The 27,149-nt window shown below is 36.5% G+C and overlaps 1 protein-coding gene across 2 annotated transcripts in view; it reads left to right on the forward strand.

Annotated features, from left to right (window-relative positions):
* SRBD1 (S1 RNA binding domain 1) overlaps positions 1-27,149 on the forward strand; it is a 123,425-nt gene that overhangs the window by 45,420 nt on the left and 50,856 nt on the right. For both annotated transcript variants that reach the window (XM_058836487.1, XM_058836488.1), the window contains one exon: positions 16,512-16,603. In XM_058836487.1, coding sequence (XP_058692470.1) covers positions 16,512-16,603 — 92 coding nt within the window. The remainder of the gene's footprint in view (positions 1-16,511; positions 16,604-27,149) is intronic.

A 27,149-nucleotide genomic window follows, 5' to 3' on the forward strand; every position in this document is an offset into this window, starting at 1 on the left:
TTTATTTAAACTTACTGCGCTTTTATCTCTGATGCTGATAGCAGAAGCTTAGAATAGGCACCTAGCTATTACATTCAGCAGCTATTACATTCAGCTGCCAAACATTAGATATCTTAATTTCAGCATCTTCTAACTATCAGAGAGGTACCTTGGGGATGACGTTTTTTATCGTAAGTCATAAGTGCTTTCATTAGTGGGGAAATGTTTCTTTATTCTTTGAAGTACTGTTGAAATCTGGTAAAAATGGTAAAAATGAAAGATTGTGGGCAGATCCTAACTTTAGCTAAAAATTTCCCCCAAGAATATTTTCAGGGTGTTTTTAGTAGTAAACCTCAGGAAATTGCTTCTTGTACTACTGCTAACAAGTTCCCCCAGTACTAGGAGGGCAACTGGTGTAACCTTTGATTTAAGCCCAAAAAAGACAAAATGCCTTGGATTTTAGGAAGATTTGAAAATTTAACATTTATGCCCTCTAGGTGCCTTATAGCTCGAGAATCTTCCAGGGCTGAAAAGCAAATGCAATGCTCTTTCCCTCTGCAGTTACCTGAAATTGCAATATCTCTTCTTGATTTCAGACTATTGGCTCTTAGAGGCTGTTGGCAGTACAGGAGTGAGTGCTGCCCATGTTGCGCTTTCCCTTGGAGCAATTTTGTTTGATGCTGAACTGGGGGTTATGCTTGCCTGGATTCCTTTAACTTATCAACAAAGTGCACGGCAGTCTTAAGAGTTCCATGAATGACATTGAAAGAAGCCACAGCAACAGGAGATACTTCAGCACACTTGTGCCTTTTTTCAGGGCATGAGAGGCAGAGAATGTAGACATGCTGTGTATTTCAAAGGGACTTTGAGTAGGTTATTTCAGCTTGAAAAGGGATTAGACTTAGATAAGTGCAGTGTCATGTGGTTGTAACTGAAGGTGCCCATTGAGGGCAATTCCTTTATAACTGAATCCCAGCAGTTTTGTCAATGATGAGTTAGTGAAGAGAGGGACAAATGATCAGTTTGTCATGGTGAGTGATGTGGAGGTGAGAAAGTGCTCCTGAAAGGAGACATCAAAATGCAGAAGCTGCATGAGGCATCTTCTTCAGTACCTGCCCCTCCTGCAGCAACAAGGAGCCAAGTGCAGGGGAGAGGACAAAGGAGAGAGAGTGATAGTGGCTTTCTTCCTTTTCAGTTTTGGGGGCAAATAGGTGTTGCTTGGGTGACTCCATGCACAGTTGTAAATGTAATCAGCTCCACCTAGCAGTTCTGCAGATTTAAGTATTTTTCTTTCCTTATAATATCTAATGCTCCTGAAAGTAAATTTGTTGCTCATGTAGAAATAACATTTTTGCTTCAATCCTATTTGCAATTGCAACTAATATTAGTTTCTAATTAAATCAGATTTTTTTATGTAGCAGCAAATACTATTCAAATAGCTCAGCTGTCTGTGGATGTTTCAAAAAAAAAAAAAAAAAAGCCTGGAGGTGGGAGCGATGATGTGTGTCTATAAGCAGTTATAGTTATTGCTTATAATAAATTGTCTTTTCACATAAAACTTCTCTCTCAAACCTAATTAACTTATATATTTTCTAAAACTTCTTTGGCAGCCAAGGCAACATGCCTACTGCCTGTTCAGTTCTTTTATTGGGTTGAACTAGAACTAACATTTAGATAGAACACATTTTGACATTTGAATTTGATGTAAATGTTTCAGGGAAACATGCATCCTCCATGGGTGATTCTCTTGTCACCATTATAATGTTGTACTGTAAATAGACTTCATAAGTGGGCTTTCAGTAAAATCAGTGATGCATTTTTTTCTTGTTCCTGGTTTGTTTTTCCTCATAGTATAAAATCATAGCTCCAAGTTACTTTTTTTTTTTAATTAAAGTTGTTTTCTAGAAGTTTCTCATTCTTAAGTAAATCAAACTGGATATTCCTGTGTTACTTCTCAGTGACTACCTCTCTGCAAAAGAAAATGTGAACTCTAATTTTCTACTGTAAGTGTAAACAGAAAGAGACATTGTCAATTTGAATGTTTTAAAATGAAATAACTTTGGTATCATGATATAGTATATTTTTAATATATCCTGGTTTTTCTAGCTAGCAAGAACAGTAAAAAGTCTTTTAAAGGACTGTTTAACTCCTTTTAAAGGAATGCTTAAGGCTCTCCTATTGACTATTCATCTTGTTAGCCCTTCCTGCTGTAGGGAAGTGGCTCTGCTATTGTCTTGCTGGCTTGTATCTGCGTGTCCACAGGCACTTGGTGCTGCCTTGATTGCAGCTTTCTCCTTGGGGGAACTGGTTGATGATCTCATGGCCTTTCTAGAGAAGACCACTCACTGAAAAGTCTGAGCTCCTTATTAGCAGATCGAGCCAGAGGAAATTATTTGTTCTCTTACTGACTCCTCTTTGGCAAAGTAGTTACAGTAGATTGTAGGTTACTGGACTTCTTACACTAATAGGAATAGTGTTTTCTGATCGAGACAAGATTTAAGCCTGGGGTTGTTCTGGTGCTATGTGAGAAGAAAAGTGGTGGCACCTAATTCAAAGCAGATTCTATTCAGTTTTATGGCCCATAGGAAATTTCTTCCAGGTTTCTATAAAGTAAAGATACAGATGAAATGCTGATTTGTGTCAATATATTTTATTTAGTATGTGATGCATAAAATGCAAAATCAGTTATTTTTGGTTCAACTGTAAATATTAGCATTATTAGCAAAGCTAGTCCACGGTTCATATTAGGTTGTGATAAAATATAATTTATAATTAATGAATTTATAATTATAATTAGTAATTTATTATTCAAGCGAGATGCTCTCTTTATGTAGATTGTCTTTGGTTCATCTGAAATACCAGTTCTAGCACTGAATACAGGTTGAAGTCTTAGTGATTACAACAGGTCTCATCAGAATTTTAATGGAGCATCTATGGTTTGAGTTCATGTCTATACCATTATAAAGTAATTGTAGGTTAGTTTCTATTTGATTTCATGGCAGAATGCAAGTTTGGGGTTTCTTCTTTAGCATGCCACACTTAATATAATTAGACTGCATAAATCTCATCTTGGATGTGATGTTGGTGATGTTGTGTGCCTTTATGAACTTCAGAGGAAGTCAAGACTTGGAGCTTTTGAAATATGTTTGTTCTACTTCTCAGGGTTTGATTAAACTCAAATCCAGGATGTGACAGTTTGTGGTATTAGTAATCTTAAAGCATTATTTTTATATTTTTTAAGAAAATATTTCAACATCTTGAGGGAATTCTGAACATACCCATCTGTGGCTAGTTTTATAAAATAATTTCAAATATATGATTTAGAAATAATTACATGGCATTTTAGGATTAAATTCTCCTTTATGCAAATTTATTTAAAAAAAAAGGAATAGTGGCAATTGGACCCTTAATATTAAAATCTACACCAACAGTTCCTTGATATAATATGGATCTGAATTTAGCTTAAGTTTTGTTTGTGCTTAGACTGGGAAGCCTATCTTTCATTGTGGGTGCAAAGGGGAATATTTAATGTTTGTTCCTTGTTCTCTTGGAGGAGGAGGAGGAGCCTGTTCCCCCATCTCTGCGGTGGATGTAGGAAATCTGTCAGCCTCATACCCAGCTGCCCAGTCCAAGCCCCGGGCTGGTCCCGTGCGGATCTCTGCTATGATGTTGCACGTGGTGATGCTAGTGTGTGAACACGAGTCTCATGCTGCTCTGGCTTAGGGCTATGGGCATGCTGACAGCAGTGGCACTGCTGGCCTGGCTTCCAGGGGCAGGCTGAGGATAAGGCTTGGCTCTGCCACCTCCTGCAGTAGCCAGCAGAGCTGAGCAGGAGCCCAGGGGCAGGAGATGCTCTGCCATATTAAGGGGTGCTGCATATCCCACCCTGGCATATGTTATCCATAACCCCCCATAGGAGCTGTCTGCATCAGCCACAGCCCTCCAGGCTCTGCACTGCTGTGCTGCCATGGAGTCTCTCTCAGATAACCTCTGGTTCTCATCTGGACAATTATTTTTTTAATATTGAGCTATCTCTTCCATAGCTCTGATCTTCAAATTATTGTTTTGTTGGTTTTGTTGTTAGTTTTCTTTAATGTAACAGCTGTTAATTATCAACTGCAAGAATAGTCTTAACTGTTTAACATCACACAGTGGAAATTAAGTGGGCCTGCTCTGTTCCTGCTGGAATCAGCAGGGCACACATTTCCATTAATTTAATTTTCAAACAATTTCATATTTTCTTTTTGCTTACAGCATTTGAGGAAGCTGGGATTGCTTAGTGAGTTCTCAGTGCACTGTTTTTGACAACAGAGTTTTGACTCTTAAGATTCCATTTATTTATGCCCCACTGTTCCAGGGCATACACCATATGAAGTGTATGTATGGTGCTAAATTATTAAACTGCCATTAAAAAAACTTTGAACCTCAACTTAATACTATCAAAACTAAAATCAAGTCTTAGTTACAGAGGATCCAAATGTTCTTGTTAATATGTAGTAGGTTTTAGAGTTTCTGTTCATGGAAATATTTGAAACCTGACTGGACACAGCCCTGAGCAACTTGCTTTGATTCTCCCTGCTTTGAATAAGAGTGTTGGACCAATCAATCTCCACAGGCAATAGTGATTCAACCATTGTGATTCCAGAGCATTCACCAGTTTCCAAAAGCTGAAAGAATCATTCCCACACTCTACATTGGTGGCTTGTCTTGCAGGATCTAGGTGTAAGAAAAATGAAGAATCCAGAAAAGCAGATATAGGATAGATGCTCATGGCCCACATGGCAGGGTAGAAAAACTTAGCATGGACTTCCTGGTAGAAACTTTGGCATCTGTGAGAGAAAACAACATCATTATATTTAAAAAGGATGAGTTGCCCATTTTAGCTTTGTTGGTGCCTTTGTTTAAAATCATGTAACTGACCTACAGGTCCTCAAGTGTTTCTAAGAGAATTTCCCATTATAAAGGAGGGTGAGGATGAAAAAGAGGGGTAATACGGTTAAAAAAAAGCATGTTCCGTGATGTTCTTCTGCAAAATATGTGTTGTTTGGCTCACAAGTAATTAGATGTATAAATGTGTTAATTTGCCTTCACACTATTGTAAGGAATTTTATTGCTAGAATTGTAGTTGATTATTTAAGTGCTATGTAGCATATCTATGACTGGAGAATAATTTTGAAAATTGTGGTGTAAAAAGTAGGACATAAAATGAGCTTCATTTTTGTAATTTAGTAGGTGTCAGGATCTCTTAAAAATTAGAAAGCCATCTTATTCTGTGCTTACATATTTGGATAACCAATAAAACAAAAAGACTATAGCTGGTGTTTTCTAGTCTAAAAGTAATTGGTTAGAAATGAAGCATGAGAAATTTCTGTCCAGAAGATTTTTTTTTTTAAGTGTTTGCAATTGAATGAAAAAATGTCTTTTAAATGAAGTGGTCTTTCAGCATATGTTTATGCCAGTTCTAGTGATATTACTCATGGAAAGTCTCCTGTGTGGATCTGTCACAACCTAAGGGAGCAAATTATTCCCTTTTAAGAGGAGGGGGAAAAAAATATACCACTAATTCTAGATACCTCTTTTTGTCAGGTTTTTCCCCCCCTTTTGGTTACAATCTTAGGGAAAGAATTTGTCTGTAAAAACATGTGATTCATTAATCCCTTTCAAGTGGGGATTTGGTAATTACTTTTATTTGTGGGGCTTTTTTTCCACAGAGGTTGATACATACTTCTGTTTGTAAAACAAAATGAATGAGAGGGTGTCCACTGTTGTAAATGGTTAAAGGATAAAATATAGTATAACTAATGTTTAGCTTACTTTCATTGGCAGAAATTTTATTCAGTTTTCTTACTGTAGGTGCCCAGCAGTTGCATATGAGAGAAGTAAAATAATAATATTAATAATAACAATAAAATAATAATAATAATAATAAAAAACTATGACAATGAGGAGACCAGAGAAGTCATGGATGAACCATAGAGGCCTAAAAAGAGAAGAATGGGTAATTTAATAACAAGGCACTCAGTTTACTTATGTTGCTCTTTAGACATCTGAGTACATCTTCCTACCTTTAAATCTGTCTGAGAAAAGTAACTGAGCTATTAAAAGTGCTTGTTAAGGTAAAGCAAGCATCAGCTGATTTTATTTTGGGTTGTTTTAGTTTCACATGTAAAATGTGTTTCTGAGGAATGAGTAACCTACTCTTTTTCTTAATTTTCTTGTTTGATTTTTTTTTTCCTGTCTGTTGATATAATCCTTTTTATACTGTAATACTACAGTTCCTTCACAGGTATTAATAGATTTTGCTGGAAACACTAAACTACTATCTCAGTTCTATAACCTTTTTTCCATTGAAGAAAAATATTTTCCATGATGGGCAGAATGGAACACTTCCTGTTAAGTGTCAGCTTTGAATGGTTATAAACTAGATCACAGGAAAATATCAAAGGAACTGTATTGTCCTGCATTAAAAAAAAACCAAAACAAACAAACAAAAAAGATCAGCCAATGGGTACCTTAAAAATTGTAAGTGCACTGTCATGGTTTAACTGGTAGAAGTGATTTTTGAAAGGTAGAAGCATATAATTTTGACTGGGTCTGCATGAAGCACTTTTTCCTTATGTAACATTCATCTTGAGTATGTTGAGCCTGAGTATAAACTCATTAGGTGAATGTGTATTCAGACAGCTTATTTTTTTTAGGTGAATTCCAAATAAAAGTAAAATAAAAAGAAACTACATGGCTAGAAAGATGTGGAAAGAATGATTTTTCTTAGTATTTAATACCTCAAAGAATTTTTGCTGCCAACATTTAGTCTGACTCCAAAACTCTTAATTTACTTTGAGTTTCCCTGTGTGGAAAACCTGGGTACTTCAGAGTTCACTAAGCTGTGCCAAGAAGTGTCTGTAGGGTAAAAATATTTAATATGAACTTTTTGGATACAGCCTCACTATTAAGAGGGATGAGGAGGGAGCAGAGAGGAGCAGCAGCAGAGGATCTGTGATTCCCTCCCTGTATGCAGAGTTTTTCATTGCTTAACCCTAGTAGAAGGGTTGAATTCACTCCACCTTTCTCTCCTGGACCTGTGCTGAGGAGAGAGTTGGGCTAGTAAAGAGAGATTGAGTGATAAGATCAGTGGTACTGTAGGAAAGCACAGAGGGGAAACAGAAAAAAGCCTGTCTCTGGCCAAAGCTACAGGTCAGAATTTTGTATGAATCAGGGCTGTGGAGGCAGCACAGCAGCACTGGCCAGGCTGCCTCCCAATTGCCCAGAGTGAGCATTAAAGAAAATGACAGTTGCTGGAGGTGCTGTTCTCCAAGAGGCATTTTCCTCCATATGCTGTGGTCTTGTCCAGTTATGCTCCATTCTGGGGACAAAGTCTCCCTGAGAGTTAATGTTACTCTATGCTCCAGCCTTTGGTCTGGATTAACTAACGGCATTTTAGGCACAGCAGTTGCTACATCTGTGTTGCTTGTTCTAAGAGATAAAAATGATTCATGAGAGCTGTTATAGCACTGGAATGCCATGTTCTTGTAGCCTTTCTAGGTAATTTCAAACTGACTATTCACATGTGATGCTTGTTAATGATATGTTATTTGATTAAATATCAATGCTTTATGAAGTTCACTGACAAATAAATTGGTTGAGAGATCTGTATTCACTCAAGAACCTGATGGACTCTCCTCAGTGGAGAGTGATTTGTGTTTTTGATTGTCCTGTGTCCCACAGAAGGGTGATGTGGGTATGACATGAGTGCATGCAATAGGGAAATATTTTTGCTTTAAAATGAAACAGGCTTTAGTCAGGCATTTTTCCCCTAAATTTTATATTATCAGTGACAATGCCAAATACAGGTGGTACTAGTAAGGACTAGGTATTTCATTATAGGCAGGAATACTTTTTTAAAAAAAAATCTCATTTGCTTCCACAAGCTTGATATTTGATAATGCTTCAACCTGAGTTGAAGTTCCTGATCATGAACTACCAGGTTTCAGGGTTTTATGCTTTGCCTCTGCTGTTTCTAAAAGCAGCCAGCCTAGATCTTACCTTTTATAAGATCTTGCATGGCTAGAAATCAGCTGGGTGAAGCACCAGCTTTTGGCATGTGCTGTGACTGCAGGGGTTTCTGCTTGGCTGAGCTGAGAAGAAGCTACTGGCAGGACAGTGTTGGTGACAGCTGTCTGCTCTGGAACTTGCATGTTCCTTTGGTCTGCTGTGTTTCATGGTGTTGAGTCAAGCTTGTTGTGTTCACCAAGTGCTTAAGAACTGTGAGGGACAGGGACTAAAGGCTGGCTATTGAGCACTTCAGTGCAGGGGAACAGTTTTCAAAGGCTTTTTGGGGAGCATTATATTTTTGGACTGTGCCATGTTTCTAATGTGCATCTGGGGAATTTCATTTCAAGATTGTCTACAAAGGTATGAAATGTGAGTGTTTAACATCACCTAATACTTCTATTCTTTTTGAAGCCAGGCTGCCAAAATCGGTTGTGTTTCTTTGTCTCCTTGTGCTTCCTGTGTAAAAAAAGGTTAAATCCTGTCAGTGTTTGGCTACATTTTCTTAATGCTGTATGTACACTTTGTTCCCCTAAATTCACTGGCATAATTTAGTTGTGCAAAACTGCTGAGTGCTGGCACAATTGGTCTTGAAATTGCAAAGTATATTCACAAAGAGTGTACCCATTTCCATGCCTATTATATTTTAGAAGTGGACTCTAGGGCTTTTATTTCCCACATCAGTCCTAATGCCTTTTTTACTTCCCTTTCTTCTAATGGTAATTGATTATAGATAGGTAACTTTTGAACATATTTGAATACAACCATTTTTCATTTATACTGCTTAGAATTGCTGCTGTTGCATGGTAATCACATAAAATGTGCTTCTTTTGAATTTACCTTAATGCAAGAAGACAAGTTTATGTTGATTCTACATTATCCATATTGTCACCATTTCTTTCCTTGGCATTGCTGCAGCAAGTAGATGAGCGGTAGTTAAATTTTCTCTGAAGTTCCTACTATACTACACTGTTTTAAGTAAAAATAAATGTTTTGACTGTTTTTCAGTTGGATGGTTAACTTGGAAGTAGATTTTGGACCTGAAGCTCAGATTTTAAAGCTCTGTTCAAGCGCAGAAAGGACCTTCAGCTCTAGCTGCTTTATGAGCAATGACAGCACTTGTTTTCTGAAACTGTCAATGAAAATGGTGGGGGCAGTCACAGGTGACTGTCACCTTCAGTCTCGAGACATGCCACCCTAGGTCTTTCACTTTTCACTGCAGACATGGGATGTGTATTTCTTCTGGGGATGAATCCACAGCACCAGTTTTGTTCTGATAACAGCATCTGGCACTAGATTGATTTAACAGGCTCTGAGGTTTGCTCTTTTCAGATATGCGCTTGTACGGCAGCTTCTGTGCAGCTCTGACATGGCCACACGCTACTGTTGTTTTTTCTGCCTCCTAGCACCATGTGTGAAGCTAAAGCTCTTTGACACCTGCCATTTGGACCCTTTTCTTATTGAAAAATGTCATTGTTTTCAGACAAGATGAAGACAGATATCTGATCATTCTTCCCTTTGCAGGGATGTGCTGAGGGCATGGTTCATACACAGCTGAATAAAGGATTCCAGACTGGAGCTATACAGTTAGTTTTATTAGTTTAGTATGGTAACTAGTTCTTGATTTGGGAATTCATAGAGAGTTTTCTTGTAAACAGACATTGAGGAATTCTTGCATTTTATCTGTTCTTGAAAGACTATAATTTGGAATTTCAAACCATTATTTTTTGCATGTTCTTCATCTGAAAGACTGCTTTGATTCTGTAGGGAAGTTTAGTTTTCCATAAGCATACTAGAAAAATCGGGAAATACAGTATCATTGTAAGACTAAGTGTTATTTTAAGATAAGTCATTTTTAATGATCTAAAGCAACAATACCAATGCTGATTAGAATATCTTGCTAAAGATTGATTGAAACAGGCCTCATTCTTTCCTCTTGAGTAGGTTCTGAAGATCTATACTGTCTACCAGGAAAGCCATCAGCTTAAGTGGTGTTTAATATCATTTGTGGCTGAACAGGAGAGAAATAATTGCTAATGAAAGGATGATTGCCTTGAACTTCTGTCATTTCAGCAGCTGCTTGATAAGGTGCTTATTTATTTTCCCTGCTGTGGGGTCAGCAAGCTGTTTCAAATGTCAGGTTTGTAACTGAAAGAGGTAATGTTATTCTGTGTTGTAATCTGCTGCAAAACAGAGTCCCTGGTATGAAATATTGTAGTAGCTGTTACTTTACAAAGTAGGCTGAGTTGGTCAAGAGCAAATTTCTTTCTTTGCATGGCATAATTTCTAGTAAACTTCATAAAATACAGAACAAATTCATACATGGCTAGAAACACTGAGTTTTTTGTTCTGACTTCAAAATGCAAGTAGTAAGCAGAATTTCACCTAATATTTTCTATGGAAACTTACAGAATGCAGCTGAGCAATCATGTGGGGTCTGTTTCACTGCTCATCATTTGGTGTGCTTTCTGAATACTCTTTGTGGGGTTAAATTCTTGTGTGTTTGGGAGCTCTGAAGCAGGAGCATTACTTTAAGGCTTATGGTATCCCTTTTGCATCTAATTGAATAGCTGTAACTGTGAGTCACTATGAGCTTTTTTGTAATAGTTTTGCTAAGGATTACTATGACAGCTTTTGTCAAATTTGGCTGATTTTGAAAGATGGACTGTCATATAAGCAACATTTTTATGGCTTGTAGTAAGTAAAAGTTTTGAGTGAGGCAATAGAAATTTGATGAACATTCCTTTCCCATCTAATGGTGTTTTTAGTATTAAATATATTTTACAATGAAAATATCTCCCAGGTTCTATATATTGTTAACATTTAAAGCTAATTCTTTATATTATTTAAAAACAGCAGATGAATTGAATGCTTTTTGCCTTGATTGTATTGAATAATGATTGCTTTCTAGTATAATCCTTTTTCATGATCCTAACATCTACCTTTGCTATACCACTACTTTATTGGTGATGGGGAAACATCGGATTATGAATCTTACCTCATCTATCAGAATGAATAGACTTTTGAAGGTCTCTTTGGCCTTTTTATTCTTTGAATACATTATCCATTGTATACCAAAATCTTTTAATCTTGCACTTCCATGTTTTATGTTCCTCATATGAAAAGAAGCAATGGCATAGCTGGGTTAGAGCCAGGGTCTGTCAGTCCTGGTGTCCTGTTGTTCCTGTGGCTAAGAATGTGTGTCTGCACAAATCAGAGCCCAGCCTGTGCTGTGCTGCAGGCTCCAGCTGGCCAGTCACCACCACAGCAGAAAGAGCTGTACTGTGCATGGCACAGAGGTGCTAGAGTGTTTGTGTGCCCAAACATGAGTTGCTAGGAGGGGCAGGTAGCTCTGCCTTTGGTAATGGTGAGGAGTTGAAGGGGCCACTGAAGTTACTTCTGCCATGTGCAGTGTCCTGCTTGACAAGAACAGAAAGAGCAAGATAAGTCAAAATGCAAATGAGGGGGTTATTGCTGTTTCCTGTGAAAAGCTTTTTTTTGACCTCCCTAGGTGGTTCTCATTACCCATTAAAAATGGGCTTGTAGAGAGACATATAACAACAGATGCAGGCATCCTATTTCTATAGTGTAACTCTCAACCCTTTTGAGTGTTAGGCTCTTCAGGAACTAGTTTGACTTCTGTGTTTTCAGTAAGGCCGAATGGATTTCTCATTCATGAAGTAGCCCGATCTTCTTTTGAGTATATGCTTACTTAAGTCTTCCCTGCCCCTTCTTAGTTGATTTTAATCATAATATCTGCCAACATAATTAAAGCTTGTTACATTCCAACTGAGTGTCTAAATGCGGTGTTCTTTTCTAGAGAAGATTTCATCATTTTATTTCATTTTCTTTTTCTGTCCTGGGTGATTCATAACCCAATTATTTTAGTAAATAACACTGAATTAGCCTTTGACTCTTTTTTTACTGCTGTACTTTGTGGGAGCCTCTGGCTTTTGTAGCCGAAGTTTATGAACAATATATTCATCAATAAATATGTACGAAGTTGGGTTAGAGGAATTAGCCACAATTACTAAGTTATGATTGTGAATGGAGTTTTCTGGCAGATCAGCATTTAAGTGGCCAGATATGAAAATCTTGGCCCATTTTGAGGTTGACATATCCTTCGCTTTTAGAGTGACCAGGACTTTCTTCCAAGTAATAAACATCAGGCTCTTCTTTGTAGTTAGTGGTGTTTTCTTAAAATGTTATTTTAAAGGATGGAAGTTGTAGATCAGGGATTTGGAAGCTGTAGAAACAGCAAGTTATGTAAAGTTGGATGAAGTTGCTTTTTGTTTCTCTGTAGGTTATTAATCCTGTGTTGCATTTGATTGTAGGGAAATACCTCAATGTAATATAGAAGTCTGAAATATTGATAAGGTTCATGAAAATGTCAGGAAGGTGCATTCATCTTTAATCCCAGAAATGTCTAGCCTGATGCATTTTCTTTGTTATACATACATTAGATGTTTTACATAGCTTTGAAAAGGTTTACAGTGAAAACTTACTACCTAAGAAACTTGCAAGTTTAAAAAACTGTAATTTAGTTAAACCACTGTTGTTAACTAGCTGGTTACATGTAATCATTACGTATTTTTGTAGATATGCAATAGATTTGAATTTTAAAAAGAGTAAATTGCAACTATTCTTAGATTTTTATTTTTTTTAACCTCTTATAAGAAAGGCTCTTTCTCCTGTAAAAATTAGGAGATGGAAAATACGAATGTTTTCAAAATAAAATAATCTTTTCAGATCAAATAGGTAATGCTTATTTGAATAAGAAAACAACTTGCTTAAGTAAATGTTAAAAGGCTCCTTAGAGTATTTTGGATATAGGTGGCATGGTCTCTAGCATAAAGCTGAGGGCCCACCAGGTGGTGCTGGTGGAATATATTTAATATTGCCTTAGCTACTTAAAATGTGTCTTAACAGCTGTGAATGAGAGATGGAGTACAGGAAAACTTACTTCATATGCAACAAGCCAGTTTATACAATTGATAAGAATATGCTTTAATATTGTGTAGTGGCTTTGTCATTTGGGCACTTTTAATTTTTAAAAATTGGATATAGATGCTGAGGAAAAACCCCCTTATCTGTAGGATGGCTGAAGTGGGAAGAACAGTAGGGAGGCATAGTCTCAAATCCTTTACCTACTTTTTTGTTAATTCAGAGAGAATTTCATGAAACTTTTTCATTCATGTACTAGAAGCATATTCTGTTATATCATAATGTGTTTATTTACCTACTACATATTGACTTTAAAAAGCAAAATAATTTTTCACTAAAGCTGTTCTAACTATTTAGATTTGGTTAGAATCTTTCCTCCTAAGGAATGCACAGTAATGAGGTTCTCATTATGGGGCCAATTCTTTTGGTTTTGTCTATTAAGTGACTTAAAAAGTCAAAATAGAAACAAATTCTGAAGATTTACAAGATTTTAATACAATTTCACCAGCTCTTATGATTTTTTAATTTTTGTTTAGTATTTTGAGAATTGTATTCATTATAGAAATGGGAAGAAGAGATTGAAGAACAGTGTGGACCATAGTAGTTTGTAGTAAATGTCTATTTCCTACTCATTTGAGCATGTTTGATTTTCTCTTCATATTCTCTGACATAAAATAGATATACATTATTTAAAAGACATGATGTAGAGCGTTTAGTAATGTTAAGTTAGCTTAAGCTGTCTATAAAGCCATACCCCTTTTCAAGAGAATGATGAGAATTTGGAAAACATACAAAATGTCAGTGAACCAGAGTGACTGTCTCTTGTCTAGTGAAAAAGTAAAATCCGGGACAATTGCTTTTGTTTTCAAAGTGTTTTGATCAAGCTAAATGTTTTTAGCATTCTGTGTGACATTGTCACATTAGTAACCACCTCACTGTAGCCATATCAAAGCATGTGATAGCCACTAATAGTCCTGTAAAAGTTTGGTTGACTGTTGTTGAATGAGCCATAGGATGATTTCTTTGGAGTGTGTGACCTTATGTGTTTAATCTCCTTAAAAGATTTATTTAATGTCTGGGTTTTGCTGTCTTGGGCAGAGCAGTGTGAGGTTCTATGTGAGTGGAAATTCTTGCTCCCCTTTTCCACATCTGCTGCACCAAATACGTCATAGAATAACTGCATGCATGTACTAAACCATCTTAGAGTGGATCTCAAGTAATCAGTGTGTCTGCTTCTGAAGGTGCTTTTTATATCTTGTTCTCTTTCTTGAGATAATCTTTTACTTGGCTTCCCCCCTTCTCCTCACCCCAATGTGTAAATGTTTTTTGCTTTTGAGGAAAGGAATTATACTTTTTTTCAAATGTTTGTCTCCTTTCCTGAGTTTTATCTACTCATTTTAGCGAGGAGTTTTTGTACTTCCTACTTTAAAATTTGGCATAAGTCATGTATTACTGTAGAATGACAGTGTTAGTGCAATCCTTCTGCTTCTACAAATCATCAGTGTAGTATTAATGAGAAACATTAAAATGTTGAGTATGTTAAAATTCCCATCAAGGTCACATCCATTTTTTTACTGCAGAAAATAGCAGTAGAGGATCAAGCAATAGGTTATGTTCAGTAGTAGAGTTTACAATACAGCACTGTAAAAATGACTGCAAAACACTGAATTTTTATTTATTTTTTAATCTAAAATTGTATTACACTGTATTATCAGTGTGTATTAAATTTAAAAATTGCATGTGGGTTAACGTTTGGGATCTGTTGGAATACAAAGATTGAAGGAGAGATTAGTGAAAAGTTGTTAGGAGTGTGTGGTTTTTTGGAAGCAATATCCAGAAAGGGAGTGCTTGCCAGATGCTGCCTTTATAAGGTGTGAACAGGTTAAAAAATACATTCTTCTGCATTTTCTTTAAATTACTCGTTTATCAGAGAAATCAGTTTTATGAGTCTTCTGTCAACATCTTTATGTTCAGTGGTTAGGTTTTTGTGATACAATCTTATTTCTGAGCACTGATGGGAATGTTTTATGAATGCCATTTATAGTGAAGGAGTGCTCATAATACTGAATCTTTTTTGAAAGATCATGAAATAGTTTAACTTTCACTTGCCCTCTTCACCTGGTCTGAGGATTTTTTTGCTCTCTTTGAATGGGTCTGGAGTTACATTAATTTTAAAGATAACAGGATTCTATTCTCTATATTTATTGAAAGATCCAGTCTGTTTGTACTACTGTTCCTTAGAGTTTTGGGTAACTTAAAAATGTGACTTGTGTATACAGCACTTCATCAAATTCCAGTTTTGACTGGGGAAGAGAGGAATCTGTAAAAAAAACAGTAAGAAATTCCTACCTTTTGTATTTGCATTTTACACTATTTACTGTTACTGTGCTTGGAAAATTGAATGGGAATATATTTAACCTCTGAGCTGTTCTCCAGCTTTTTCTAAAGGGAGGGGCTTCTAGGTATCAGTTTCTTTAAAAAATTGACCTAATAAATGTTCCTAAAAGGAAAATTTATAGTCCAGTTTTAAAACAAAATAAAACAAAGTTATGTTTTTTGCTGAAAGGTCTGTTTCTTAAGGTCTGTGGTTTCTTTCCTCATGGCAAAGATTAGGTTATTTTTAAAGTGGAATAGTAAAAGTAAAAATAGTTCTGAAACTAATAGTATTAACTTCCAGTTCAGGAGCTGTATAATGCCATCATTATCAACCTGAAATTCTAGTTGTAATGAGGTTACTTGAAGAAATATACTGTTGATTCAGTGGTGTCAGAATTTCATAGCTGAAAATAGACTGGGAGTACTTGATTGCAGTTTTCTCTTGAGTGGAACTAGAGTATTTGAGGGGCTTTTAATTATGTGTTTGATTTGAATTGCTGAGTTTATCATCATAACTGAATGAGTTTGAGGTGTATGGTAGATGGTTGAACTGTACTTTAAGTTCCTGAAGACAAGCAATCTGTTTTTCTTTGGGGATGGCAGTGAGAGCTGGGAGAAGATGATACCGAATGCTGCTGAGAAAGGAGCCGCAGCTCTGTGGCTCAGTCTGTATCAAGTTTGGGGCATTTTGAGTGTTTTAGGGCAGCTGGCTTGAGGCAATGTTTGTGCATGCTCATGGCTTGGATTCAAGTGATACTTGAATGTTAGATTTTAGAATGTATGTGTTTTTAATGAAATTGTCAGGTAGGTTTAGTTTTGTTTATGGAAGCTGGTTTGCCTATTTACTTCTGGTAGTACTTGTTTTTTGTATACATTTTCTCTTCTCTTGTGAAGACTGAGACAGGGACTGAGATCATGCACAGTGTGTATTTATAAAAAGGCCAGAACTGATGAAGAACGAATGTTGCAGGTCAGAGAGGGGTGTTTTGGCTTAAATGGAGATATTTTCCTTGTACTGACTTACTTTTGTAAGCATTTGGTTTATTCAAAACCTGAGGCTTTTAAAAAAAAATCTTAAATATTCACTTACGTCACTTGCAAATTCTTTCACTTGTGTTGTTCAGTTGTGTGCTGTTTTACATATTTGCCATTTTATTTTTCAGCATTGTCAGTGAAGCGGGAGCATCAATCTACAGTGTCAGTCCAGAAGCATCCAAGGAAATGCCAGACCTAGACCCTGACCTAAGAAGTGCAGGTATGAAGAGTATTTAATTTTATTGTTTCGACATTGAGCTCAAGTTCTCAGATTATTTTGTTTATATTATTAAATAAATGAGTAGCCAAATGTAGAAAAAATATTTGGTATTTTGTTTCTAAACCTTATTTCTTCTGTCATTTCACATTTGAAGTCCTAGGCATGCAAATGAATGACATCATCTTCTATTAACACCTGTAATGTAAAGATCCTTGTGGATGTATTCCTTCAACAGGCTGGTACAGAAGAATTTATAGTGATGGATAGAACCAATGAATTGCCTGAACTTTCACAGTTGCAGATGTCTGTGCCCACAGGGGCTTGACCTTCCCTCTCTTCTCTGTGTGCACTTAAATATCTCTAGCAATAATTAAATCATTCCAGGGCTGGAAAAACAATGTAAAGCTAGAACAGATAATTTCAAGGTGTGCATTTGTTGTGATCACTGGAGTCTTCATGTAGCTGAATACAGTTTTCATAAAGTACTGTTTAGGTTTTGTTTTTAAAAAGTTATCTACTTCAGCATAAATGTCACTTGGAAATGTGCAAGTGTTGCCACTGTTATAATTTTCAGTGTTTGGTTAAAGAGTAGTCTTTAAAGATCTAATTCCTAGCAGCTCCATCTATGTCCAAGTTCTACTCATGGATTTGTTTTGTCAGAGACAGCTCTAAGGGCAGGTTTGAGGTTTTGTATTACTTCACTTACGTATTTTTAATTGTGGGTCCTATTGCATTTGTTTTTATCTACCTCAGGGTTTTTTTTGTTCTTAGTTTTTCTGCAGTTTGCTGTCATACAAATGTCAGTCAAATATGTCATATTGGAAAATGCAGCAGCACTCATATATAGAACTTTTCCAGTCAAAATGATAGTGTTTTTAAATTTAATGTTTTTCTAGCAGGTTACTGGCCTGGAAATTCTTTGGAGGGTATAGATCAGCAGAAAATAATTCTGGTATGGTATTCAGGGGGCAACACTTTACAGAATTGCCCATGTTTCCCTTTCCTCTTATTTCCACAAAGGGGAAAGTGCTAACTTGATGTTTCGAGAGAATTTTTTTTGCTGGAATATTGTTAGAATAGCTATATCAGCCCTTCCATTTGCAGGAGAGGTCTCTAGCTTGCTTGACTCCCTTTTCTCTGCCTGCGAACAGCCTCCATTGTAATTATTTCTTCCCTGGGCCACAGAGGATTTAAATGTGTCATGGTATGGCCAGAGCAAATATTAGGCATGTGACATTTCTGTATTTGTGACAGATAGCACTAGCTTTCCCCTGGGTCACAGCTTTTTTATGGTGCTGATGTATTAAATGTAGGTTTAAAATTGATATAAATGAACAAAAAACTGAAAAGAAAGAAATTCATTATTAACATTATGCCTTTCCAGATGTACATGTTTCTCATTTTCTCCAAAATTAATTTTTCCACATTCCAGACACTTTTATTTAGTGTTGTGCATCAAATACAGTAAATTAAAATAAAATTTTTAATACATGATCAATACAAATAATAATTACCTAGAGTTCATAATTGCTCCATTGTTACTAGGATTTTCTTGTGGCTTAATTTATGTGCTGTTGCATCTGGTTTTAAAAGGATCAGCAATTTTAACATGCCACAGCAGTACCACAGAGTGGATAGGAATTGAAAAAGGGTAGGACAGAAATTTGAAAAATAATCGGCTAGTTCCCTGGATGTTGGCTGTTATGAAACTGACAGATAGAACTATTTTATAATCAAGGTATTCTAGAAGTTTTAGACTTTCTTCCTGACATCTTTTGGTGTCAATTTGTAATTAGCTGTGCTAATGCTACGGATGTTTTCTTGAAGTTGAGTGTAAAAATGGGATATAACATTAGAGGGAAACATTAACTGATGTTTGAGGTTTTTTCAGACTTCCTTCTTGACTAGCTTACTTGTGTAGTTTCAATTTTCCTTTAATTTGCAGCATATAGAAAAGTGACATTGTGTCAAAGCTAACTTGCTTTTTATTTTAATTGTTGTGTTACATCATGTCAGATTCTGTACTTACATGATAGCATTTAATACATTAAAGAAAGCTGACAGCTGCATGATGAAGTGTGACATTTATAGTTAAAATAAAAGGTACAGCTGACGCGCGATATCTGTGATCTTAACGCTATTTGCCACTTTAACATTTTTCTCAACAGAACTTTATTGAAGGTTTTTTGAATGACACAGGCCTATGTTTGTCCATTGGGTACATAAATGTAAAATATTAAATAATACATGTTATATGAGAACATTCTCTGTAATGTTTTCAGTGGTGTTTAGCAGCTGTTTGTAGTCAGTTTTTGCTTTATACAGAGAAATGAAGATATCAATCCTTATGGAAAAATTAGCTTAATAGGTTCTCCTTGGCTGAATGTCCTATATAGGGGGAAGCCCAGCAACCTTCAGCATTTCTTAAGGGTGCTGGTTAAAGGTATTAGTTAATCCAAAGTCTCAATTGGCTTGTTTTTCTTCCCTTTGAGCTGTCTTTGAAGGTCATGGATGACATGAGTTTGTAATAAATGATTGAGAAAGATCTCTTTTTAAACCAGTGGTGTATTTACAAACTGTAACTGTACAGGAAAGTCTTTATAATCATCCATACAACACTTTTAGCCAAAATTGCACTTGCTTTAAAAAAAAAAAAAAAAAATCTTTTTTAAAACAATTTTCTGTACTGTACCTACAGTACAGAGAATGAAATAGGGTCTTTCCAACTTTAGAAGTGTCCTGAATATTTTATGAAAGTGCAGAAGCTTCTGTACTGCTACTGCAACTCCTATAAAATCTTGTGGAATGGGACTCGGCTAAGTAGGTAGAAAAGAACTTGAAACCTATTTACTTGTGTTTGAGTAGAGTGAGAAGGTATATATCCCCTTCTGACAGTCATTGTAGGATTAATGAGCAGAACAGCTCTTTCTCAGCCTCACAGAATTAGGAGATAAGAGGCTTATAGGCCAGAGCAATAGAAGGATTTCCTACTTGATAGGCTGAGGAGGTTCAGCTGCAGCAGATTAGGAGGGTTCTGCCTAGAGAGCAAGCCACTGGAATTCAGTAATGGGGGGGTTTTGGATGAACCTGTGATAGGATTGCAGTCTGACAGAGAAGGGAGTGCAGGCCTTCCTGGAATTCTTCTCAAAAGCTGCGCCCAAGGACACGCTTGAGATTTGGGGGGGGACATTTTGTAGGGAAGGATGGAGACCATGAAAAGAGTACTTTGTAAGCTGGAAATGTTGATCACCTTTGTGGAGTTTATTATGTGCTCTACTATGGCTTTGTGACTTCCAGCTCTGAGGCTGCAATATGGTATTGGTCATGAGGGAGCTGTGAGGCTGGGTTGATCACAGCACTTCTATTTCTGCCCTGGCATATGTCCTCTGGCCACCCTCTTGAAGAAGTAGTTGAAATATTTGGTGGAGTTTTCATAAAGCTGTCAAGTTAATACCTTTTTGGTTGTTCCGTTCATTTGTTGGAGGTTTTTTTTTTGGTTGTTTATTTTTGTTTGGTTTTGTTTAATTATTTATTTTCTGACCTAGCATCAGTACACCACTTCATGTTTAGCCTTCGGTTAGATTTTATTCATGACAGCTTCAAGTAGGAGTTATGCACTGGAACTTGACTGTAAAATCTCCTGGTTGCTCTGGGTCTCTGTGATTGATATTTATTTGTGCCTTTTTTCCATGCAAAGCATGGATACAAGTTTCACTTGGAAGTAGTTTTAAGTTGCAGTTTACTGGGAATGGTACTTTGCCTTGCAAGTTTAACAGTAATTCACTTGCTGTTAGTTACCTTTCATTGCCAGAGCACGAGATGACCGTTTTGGCGTGGTACTCTTTGTAGAAGAAAAAAGTTAAACTCAGTAGTGGCAGGCATTCCTCCATGAGACAGATGAGCTCTGTGACAGTCCTTGCCAGCCTCAGTTTGGTTGCTGTCACTGAGCCTGTGAATCCTGGAATTCAGTGATTTTTCCAAAGGTTGATGTCGTTGCTTTACTTCTATCCTGTTCTATATAGTTTTGCCTAAGATTTTATTTTGTTGTGCAGAGCCTGTATTCCTAATAAAAATAAATTTTATGGGATAAGAAATGAAGGATGTCAGTACAGGTGTCAGCACATACTCTTCCAGGCTTTCTTTTTTTTTTTCCTTTCAGTGCTTCTCCACTTTTCCACTTCCCCTTGTTGCAAATGCTTGTTGGCTTGAGCAAGTTTGGCTAGACAAAAGGGGAAGACTGGAGGAATAGGTGAAGTATATATAGAAAGTGTAAGCACATATTACTTGTGTGGAAGGATTGTCACACAGGAACATGGAATTTATGTATTTTCTGGATGCCTGGGAGCTTTGTAAGGTATGGCCAGCTAGTGGAGGTTTTGTTGTCTGTAGTATAAGGAAGATAAAGGATGTACCAATTGTTTGTGCTCACAAAGTATTTTTTTCTTATGCTGCCTCTCCACCTCTTGGATACCATAATGAAATGAATGTTGTTTAATAACTAAGAATCAGAGGAAACTGATGCATTCTCGTGAAACAGTGGCCTGATGGTAGAAAATTGCTATGAAGCAGTAGTCATGCTGGGATTTTACTCCGGTTTCCATATACACTCAGTTACATAAATGAGAAGTGTCTTCATTTCATTAAATTGATGAATTACCTTTCCTTTTGAGATGACTGCTCTAACAAATAAGCAATCTTTTCTTTCTTTCACTACTTAAAAAGTAAAATAAAAGGGGAAGAAAGAGGCTGTTTGTTCAGACACTATGTTTGTGTAACCACTTGTTAGAAGAGATCTCATGGTAAGCCTATTTTATTTTCATACCTTATGCAATCATACACACTTGATTTTTAATTTGCAATTCTGTGTTCAGATGCTGAAAGAAGAGCAACATATCTGGGCTTGCCTAATGCAACAGCTCTAAGAAATGTACATTTTCCTCTTGGACATGAAGGATTAGGGCTCTGTCAAGGCCACATAGGTGTGTCATCCAGTTAGGAAAGCAACAAAGGTAGATAAAATATTCCCTAGATCTACTTTTTTTTTTAAGAAAAAGGGCAAGCATGTGTCATGCTGCATGCACAGGTATGATCCAGTATGCAAACTGTGTTGTTTCTAAGGAATGTTTTCTGAGGATAAGGAGGAATCTGAGAGAGCCAAAGGTCACACAACACAGCTTGCCATGGCATTGTCAAATCCCATCTTCTTGTCTCCTCTCCACAGGGCAGAACACATTGCATTATTGTACGCTCAAAGTTCAGCACACCACTTGCACTTTTCCTTGCAAAAGGAAGCATTGTAGGCTTTGAGGGCTTGTTAGGACTTTCAGATTGCTATGCTACAGGGTTTCATTCCCTGGGGTCCTGTTAGAGACATAGAGTTCAGAGCTGTCATACTGGCCAGCAAGTAGAAGGTAGAGATTGGAAAAAATGTAATTTCTTTTGACTTTATCTTAAGGAAAGTAAAACAATTTGATGATTAGATGTGTGGGACATACTGCCTGGATGTCTACTTGAGCTAATTTCTTCATCCTCTTAAAAGAGCACTGCTCCCCTTTGGCTACTCAGGAGAGAAGGTCATTTTGCAAAAACTTTATTGTTTTATTTAGTCATACAGTTAAAACATGCTGTTCACACTGCTGTCTAAGTGGAAGTTTTATTCTACAGCTAGTTGGACAGAATTGGTGAAAGTTCCACAAGCTTTCAGAAGGAAAAGTAAGCACTGAATTTTCATACATTAAAAAATTTTGTCAGCTCAGTATTTAGTTGGGTGGCATGCAATTAGAGCAGTATGAAATGAAATAATATTTCATCTCTCATCTGTTGTGTTCTGTAGCATTTAAAAATGAGTTTAATTATACTTTTGGAAGGATGGAGAACAGAGAACCATACAGCAGTGATGAACGTGCAGTGGCTAGAAGTGAAAAGGGTAACAGCAGTAAGATGTTAAGGGCAGAACAGATGTTTAAGCAGTAAGATATTAAAGACAGAAATTTATGTTGTAATATTAATAAATTAAAATAATAGCAATAGCAATAATTGATCTTAATAATAGTAATATAAGTAATTAGTTATAGAAACAGGAGGGTCCTGTAACTTGTATCCCCAATAGAAACCCTGTTCCTATTATTGAACAGAAGCTCATCTCAAGGTGTGGGTTAGGCTATACAGTTTAAATAGAAATTCTAGGGAATGTGTGGGAAATCAAAAACCAGTCCCTAACTGCAGATAGTCTGGCAATAACTGAGCCTCTCCCAGCTGGGCATGAACATGTGCTTGCACCAAGATATTGAGAAAATCCAAACCAGTAGCACAATCCTGAATGGAATTTTACACAGATGTTAGAGATGTTTGTAATCTTGTAGTTTTCTTGTTCTTCTAGGCAAGAATCTAACTTGTGTAAACCTCAGGGTATGTGGGAAAGGTGGTGTATAATCATTAAGATCCTGCTTACTGGCACTGTATTTCCTCTGAAGCTGCAGAGCTCAGGAGTGGGCTGGAGTAGAGCAGTTTGGTTTCCTGCTACCTGCAAGTTTTATGTGCTCTGGTTAAGCCACTTTCCCTTAGCATGAAAGAGCTACGAGAACCATTCACTTCCCCCCTTCTGGTAACCCTGTGCATGTGTTGTATCTGTGTATTTCCTTTTGAAGGCTTTGTTGCTTCCTTGAATATGGAGTTGGAGGAATGACCAGTACCAAGATGCTCTTCAATTCAAGGAGTTTTGGTTTCCGTTTAATACTGGGGTTTGATGTGTTATTTGCCAGAGTTGCTTTTCTTACTACAGGCATAGAAAATATAATTCTGATCACTTACAAAAGGTTAATATTTGTTGTTGATACAAATAACTAATATTTCTAAGATACAGATGACTAATTATTGTAAGATTAGAACTTCAAGTAATTTTTTAATTTTAGTAGTTACAGTAATCAACGGCTGATGGTTGATCAATATGAGCCGCATCAAAAGTGATGCGGTTAGTATCAGCAGTGTGAATGTGAAAAGGATATTGATGATATCTACCTTTTAAGCTGAACAGATGAGGAAAAGTTTTTTCAGAGTTCATACCATCTTCTGAGACTAACTCATTTCTGTGACAGAAAAATCACATGAGGATTCAGTTAAATGATTATATGTCCCCTATCTCATCTTGGATAAAAATGGATACTATTCTGTGATACAGAAATTACTAATGCTTGAGAAAAGTGTTTTTGAGAGTATTTCTAAGAAAAAATATGAACTTTAAAAAGCTGCATTGTAATATTCACTTGTCAAAGTTTCCTCTTTAAATGTATTTCTAACTTTCTTGTTGTAGTCAACCCATCTCTTAATTTTTTTTTTGTAATAAATAAGTAGAATATTGTCATTCATTATTTCATTAATCTTAGGCAAATAACAGATTATCAGTTTTATGGAGTTAAAAGTAAACTAAAACATATCCTTTTTAAAACAAAAACCTGCTCACTTGCTACAGAAGAGCTTTGGATGAAATGCAGCTGTTGAACAGTTGCTTAAAATAAATTGCATACTTTAAACCCACCAAGAAGATATATGAGGATTCAAAACTGTGTCACAAATCCTGACCTCCTGAGAAAGAATGCCTAATGAAAAGACTACTGTACGTTTTACTGTATCCTTTGCAAGGAGGGTGAAATTGAGGTCAACAGGATAGAAAGCTTCCAGGACTCAGGAAACCTGAACAATCGATCACTGAGTAAACATTATTGCAGGTACTTATGGAGAGTAATTGATCTTGAACACAATAATAGACTTTATAAAAGGGTTTAAAAAGTTGTAATGTTTCCATATCTACTCTGGTATGATATATTGACAGTAATTGCTATGCATTTGTGAGTTAGTCCCTGATTACCTTAAGATTTTTTTTTTTTTTAATTTCACCGACATTGAAGTTTCAACCCAGACTTTTGGGGTGCAAAGATTAATTTAAAATAGGAGGGTGGATGAGTTACTTGGATGTTATAGTAGCATGTCTCAGAATGAATGAAATACTGAGGTTTTATAATAAAGATACGGAATGTTCTCATTTATGAAAAAATTGAAGTTGAACTCATCATAGCTTAATAGCTTGTGGTTGCCATATATTTATTTGTAAAGCATTTATAAAACTATCTACTGCCTTCACATCTGGAAGCTTCACATTTTTTCAAAGCACAAAACAAACGGTCCTGCTCATGTGGGGTAGCTAAGCCATCACAGTTGTTGACTTGGACACATTTTTATCTGTATGTGTTTAAAAGGATTGCCATAATCCTGGACTTTTGGCCAAAAATGTTTTTCTGCTTATGGTTTTGAGGAACATTTGAATGCCACTGTAACTGAGCACTCTTTCCTTATCTAAGCCATTAAGCTCTTGCTTTAGGCATGGCTCTTACAAAAAGCAGTGCAAAAAGAACATTTCAATATGCAATTGTCTGAACACAGAAGTTGGTAGCTTGCCTCCAAAGTTGGCACAATACTTGAAACCATAATAAATTTCATCTAGTTGACAAGATTTCCAGCTGCCCTTGCACCCTAAACAGTCTGCATGTCTGATTTGGGTCTTAATAATTGCTTTAGACCTGTTCCATTACTGAAGGTGAGGCAGGTAGCCAACAAAATTAGAACTAATTCTGTGGTTTTAGGGCTAGCAGCTGATATGGCCCTTGTACAGATACCATACAGAGAAATAGTAAGGCTGCTGTGTTGTTTTGGCCCTTCACTGTTTAGTGTGGCAAGTTTTTTCTGTCTTTAGTCTGAAATGATTTAGCCTGAAAACTATTATCAGTATTCCTGAGTGAAAACTCTCCTTTGTGATTTGTGTGAAAAATGCTATTGCTTGCTGTAGAAATTACTAGAGAAACAAAGTTATGTGACATATGTTTGAAGAAAATAGTCTTAATTTTAAATTTCTCCATTTGAAATCAGTGATTTGATCTTTAGGACAGGATTAGGTATGATTGCTAGTTCATGAGGGCATATCTGCTTATTAGCCATTAGGAAACAAAACATTTTAATGTAATTCCTCGCTTTCTGTGAAGATCAGAGATTGGCATGAGCTGTGCAAGCAACTCTTATGGATATTTTCTTCCCACCACAATGGCATCTTCATCAGTGACACGCAAACATACTTTACCGTCTGCTGGGTTCATCTTGTCAAATAATCAAAAGTATGGAGTGAATTGAGACTTCAAAGCAGTTAAACTGATTTTTCTAATGAAATAGCAGAATATGTCCTATCTAATGACAAGATTACAGTAAATATGCTCGCTGTAATCTTTATTTCTCATTGCACTTGGATATGAAGTATATCTACATTGAAGTCAGAAGACCACCTAGACCATTCTATCCCTTCAAGTGTTAAAATTTTATATAATTTTATTGAGATTTTCTCATTTTGCCCTTCATGCCATAATGTAATTGAATCTTATTTTGCTTGGGCAAAAGTGAAGAATGTCTTAATATCTACAGAAGTAAGAATGCATTACCTGTTTCACTGTTAGTCTTCTAAAAATGTATCTAAAACATACCCAGTGTAAAACAGTTGAAAATGAAAAACATATTTTGTAGTCTTGATATAGTTTTTAAGAAGAAAATGCCAGACCATCAGGTTTTACTGTCTCTGCTCTATGGTAGTAGACCTCTCGCTTCTGCAGAGCCCTCATGATTTCAGTAGTACTCTGCCTGTATTGTCAGAGTTCAGCCACTTGGATCATATGGCCAGAGTGGAGCCTCATTGTCCCCAAAAAAGATCCATCTACTTCAGTGTGCAACTACTTCGGCAAAAAATAAATTGGTTTGACTGTACAAGAGGCAGTAGATGTTAATCTTGACTGAATTTCTGCCTAGAGAGAATGTGGACAAGTCTTGTGTTTTCCCTATTATGCTCTCTTTTATTAATTAGAAAAGTTCTGGAGTGAAATTGTGGCTTTAGTGGGAATTAGGCAGGTCAACTATCCTGCTGGTATTGACCATCCCTTAATTGTGTAACTGACTGTTAGTTGATCTTCCTGCTTCGATATTGTAACTATAAGGCCTGATCCAGGAAAGCACTTAAATGTCTTTGTAACTTTATGCGTGTGAATGGTTTTGCTCATTCCAGTGGGAATTCTGATATGCATCTGTGCTGAAGTGCTTTGCTGGATCAGGTCCTGTGCCTCCACTGGAAGCCTCCTAGGGATATGACAGCATTGTCAACCAAGCTAATATGACCCAGAGTCTAAATTTTACTTTTTAATTGAAGGTTCCCAAGAGAAAGCTATGCTTGGAAAATTCCTGTATCAAGCTGTCTATATAGTTGTCTGTTTTTAAAAGATACAATGAAAGGAGATGTGAACAGTGAGAGGTATTTGCTCTCAGCTTATCTAAAATGTAACTTTTGAAATACGTTTTGCCATTAGGTAGAACTAAGAGAAAATTCTTTAGAACACTGTATGTGTATTCAAGAAGCTGAGTTTAATGATGGTTGCTGAAGGACAAGTATAGTCTCCGTGCATAGGCATCAGTGCATTCAGGAGAAATACATCATTGTTTCCTGGTTTGGATCAATACTACT

Source organism: Poecile atricapillus, chromosome 3 (assembly GCF_030490865.1).
Source record: "Poecile atricapillus isolate bPoeAtr1 chromosome 3, bPoeAtr1.hap1, whole genome shotgun sequence".
NCBI classification, from domain to species: domain Eukaryota; kingdom Metazoa; phylum Chordata; class Aves; order Passeriformes; family Paridae; genus Poecile; species Poecile atricapillus.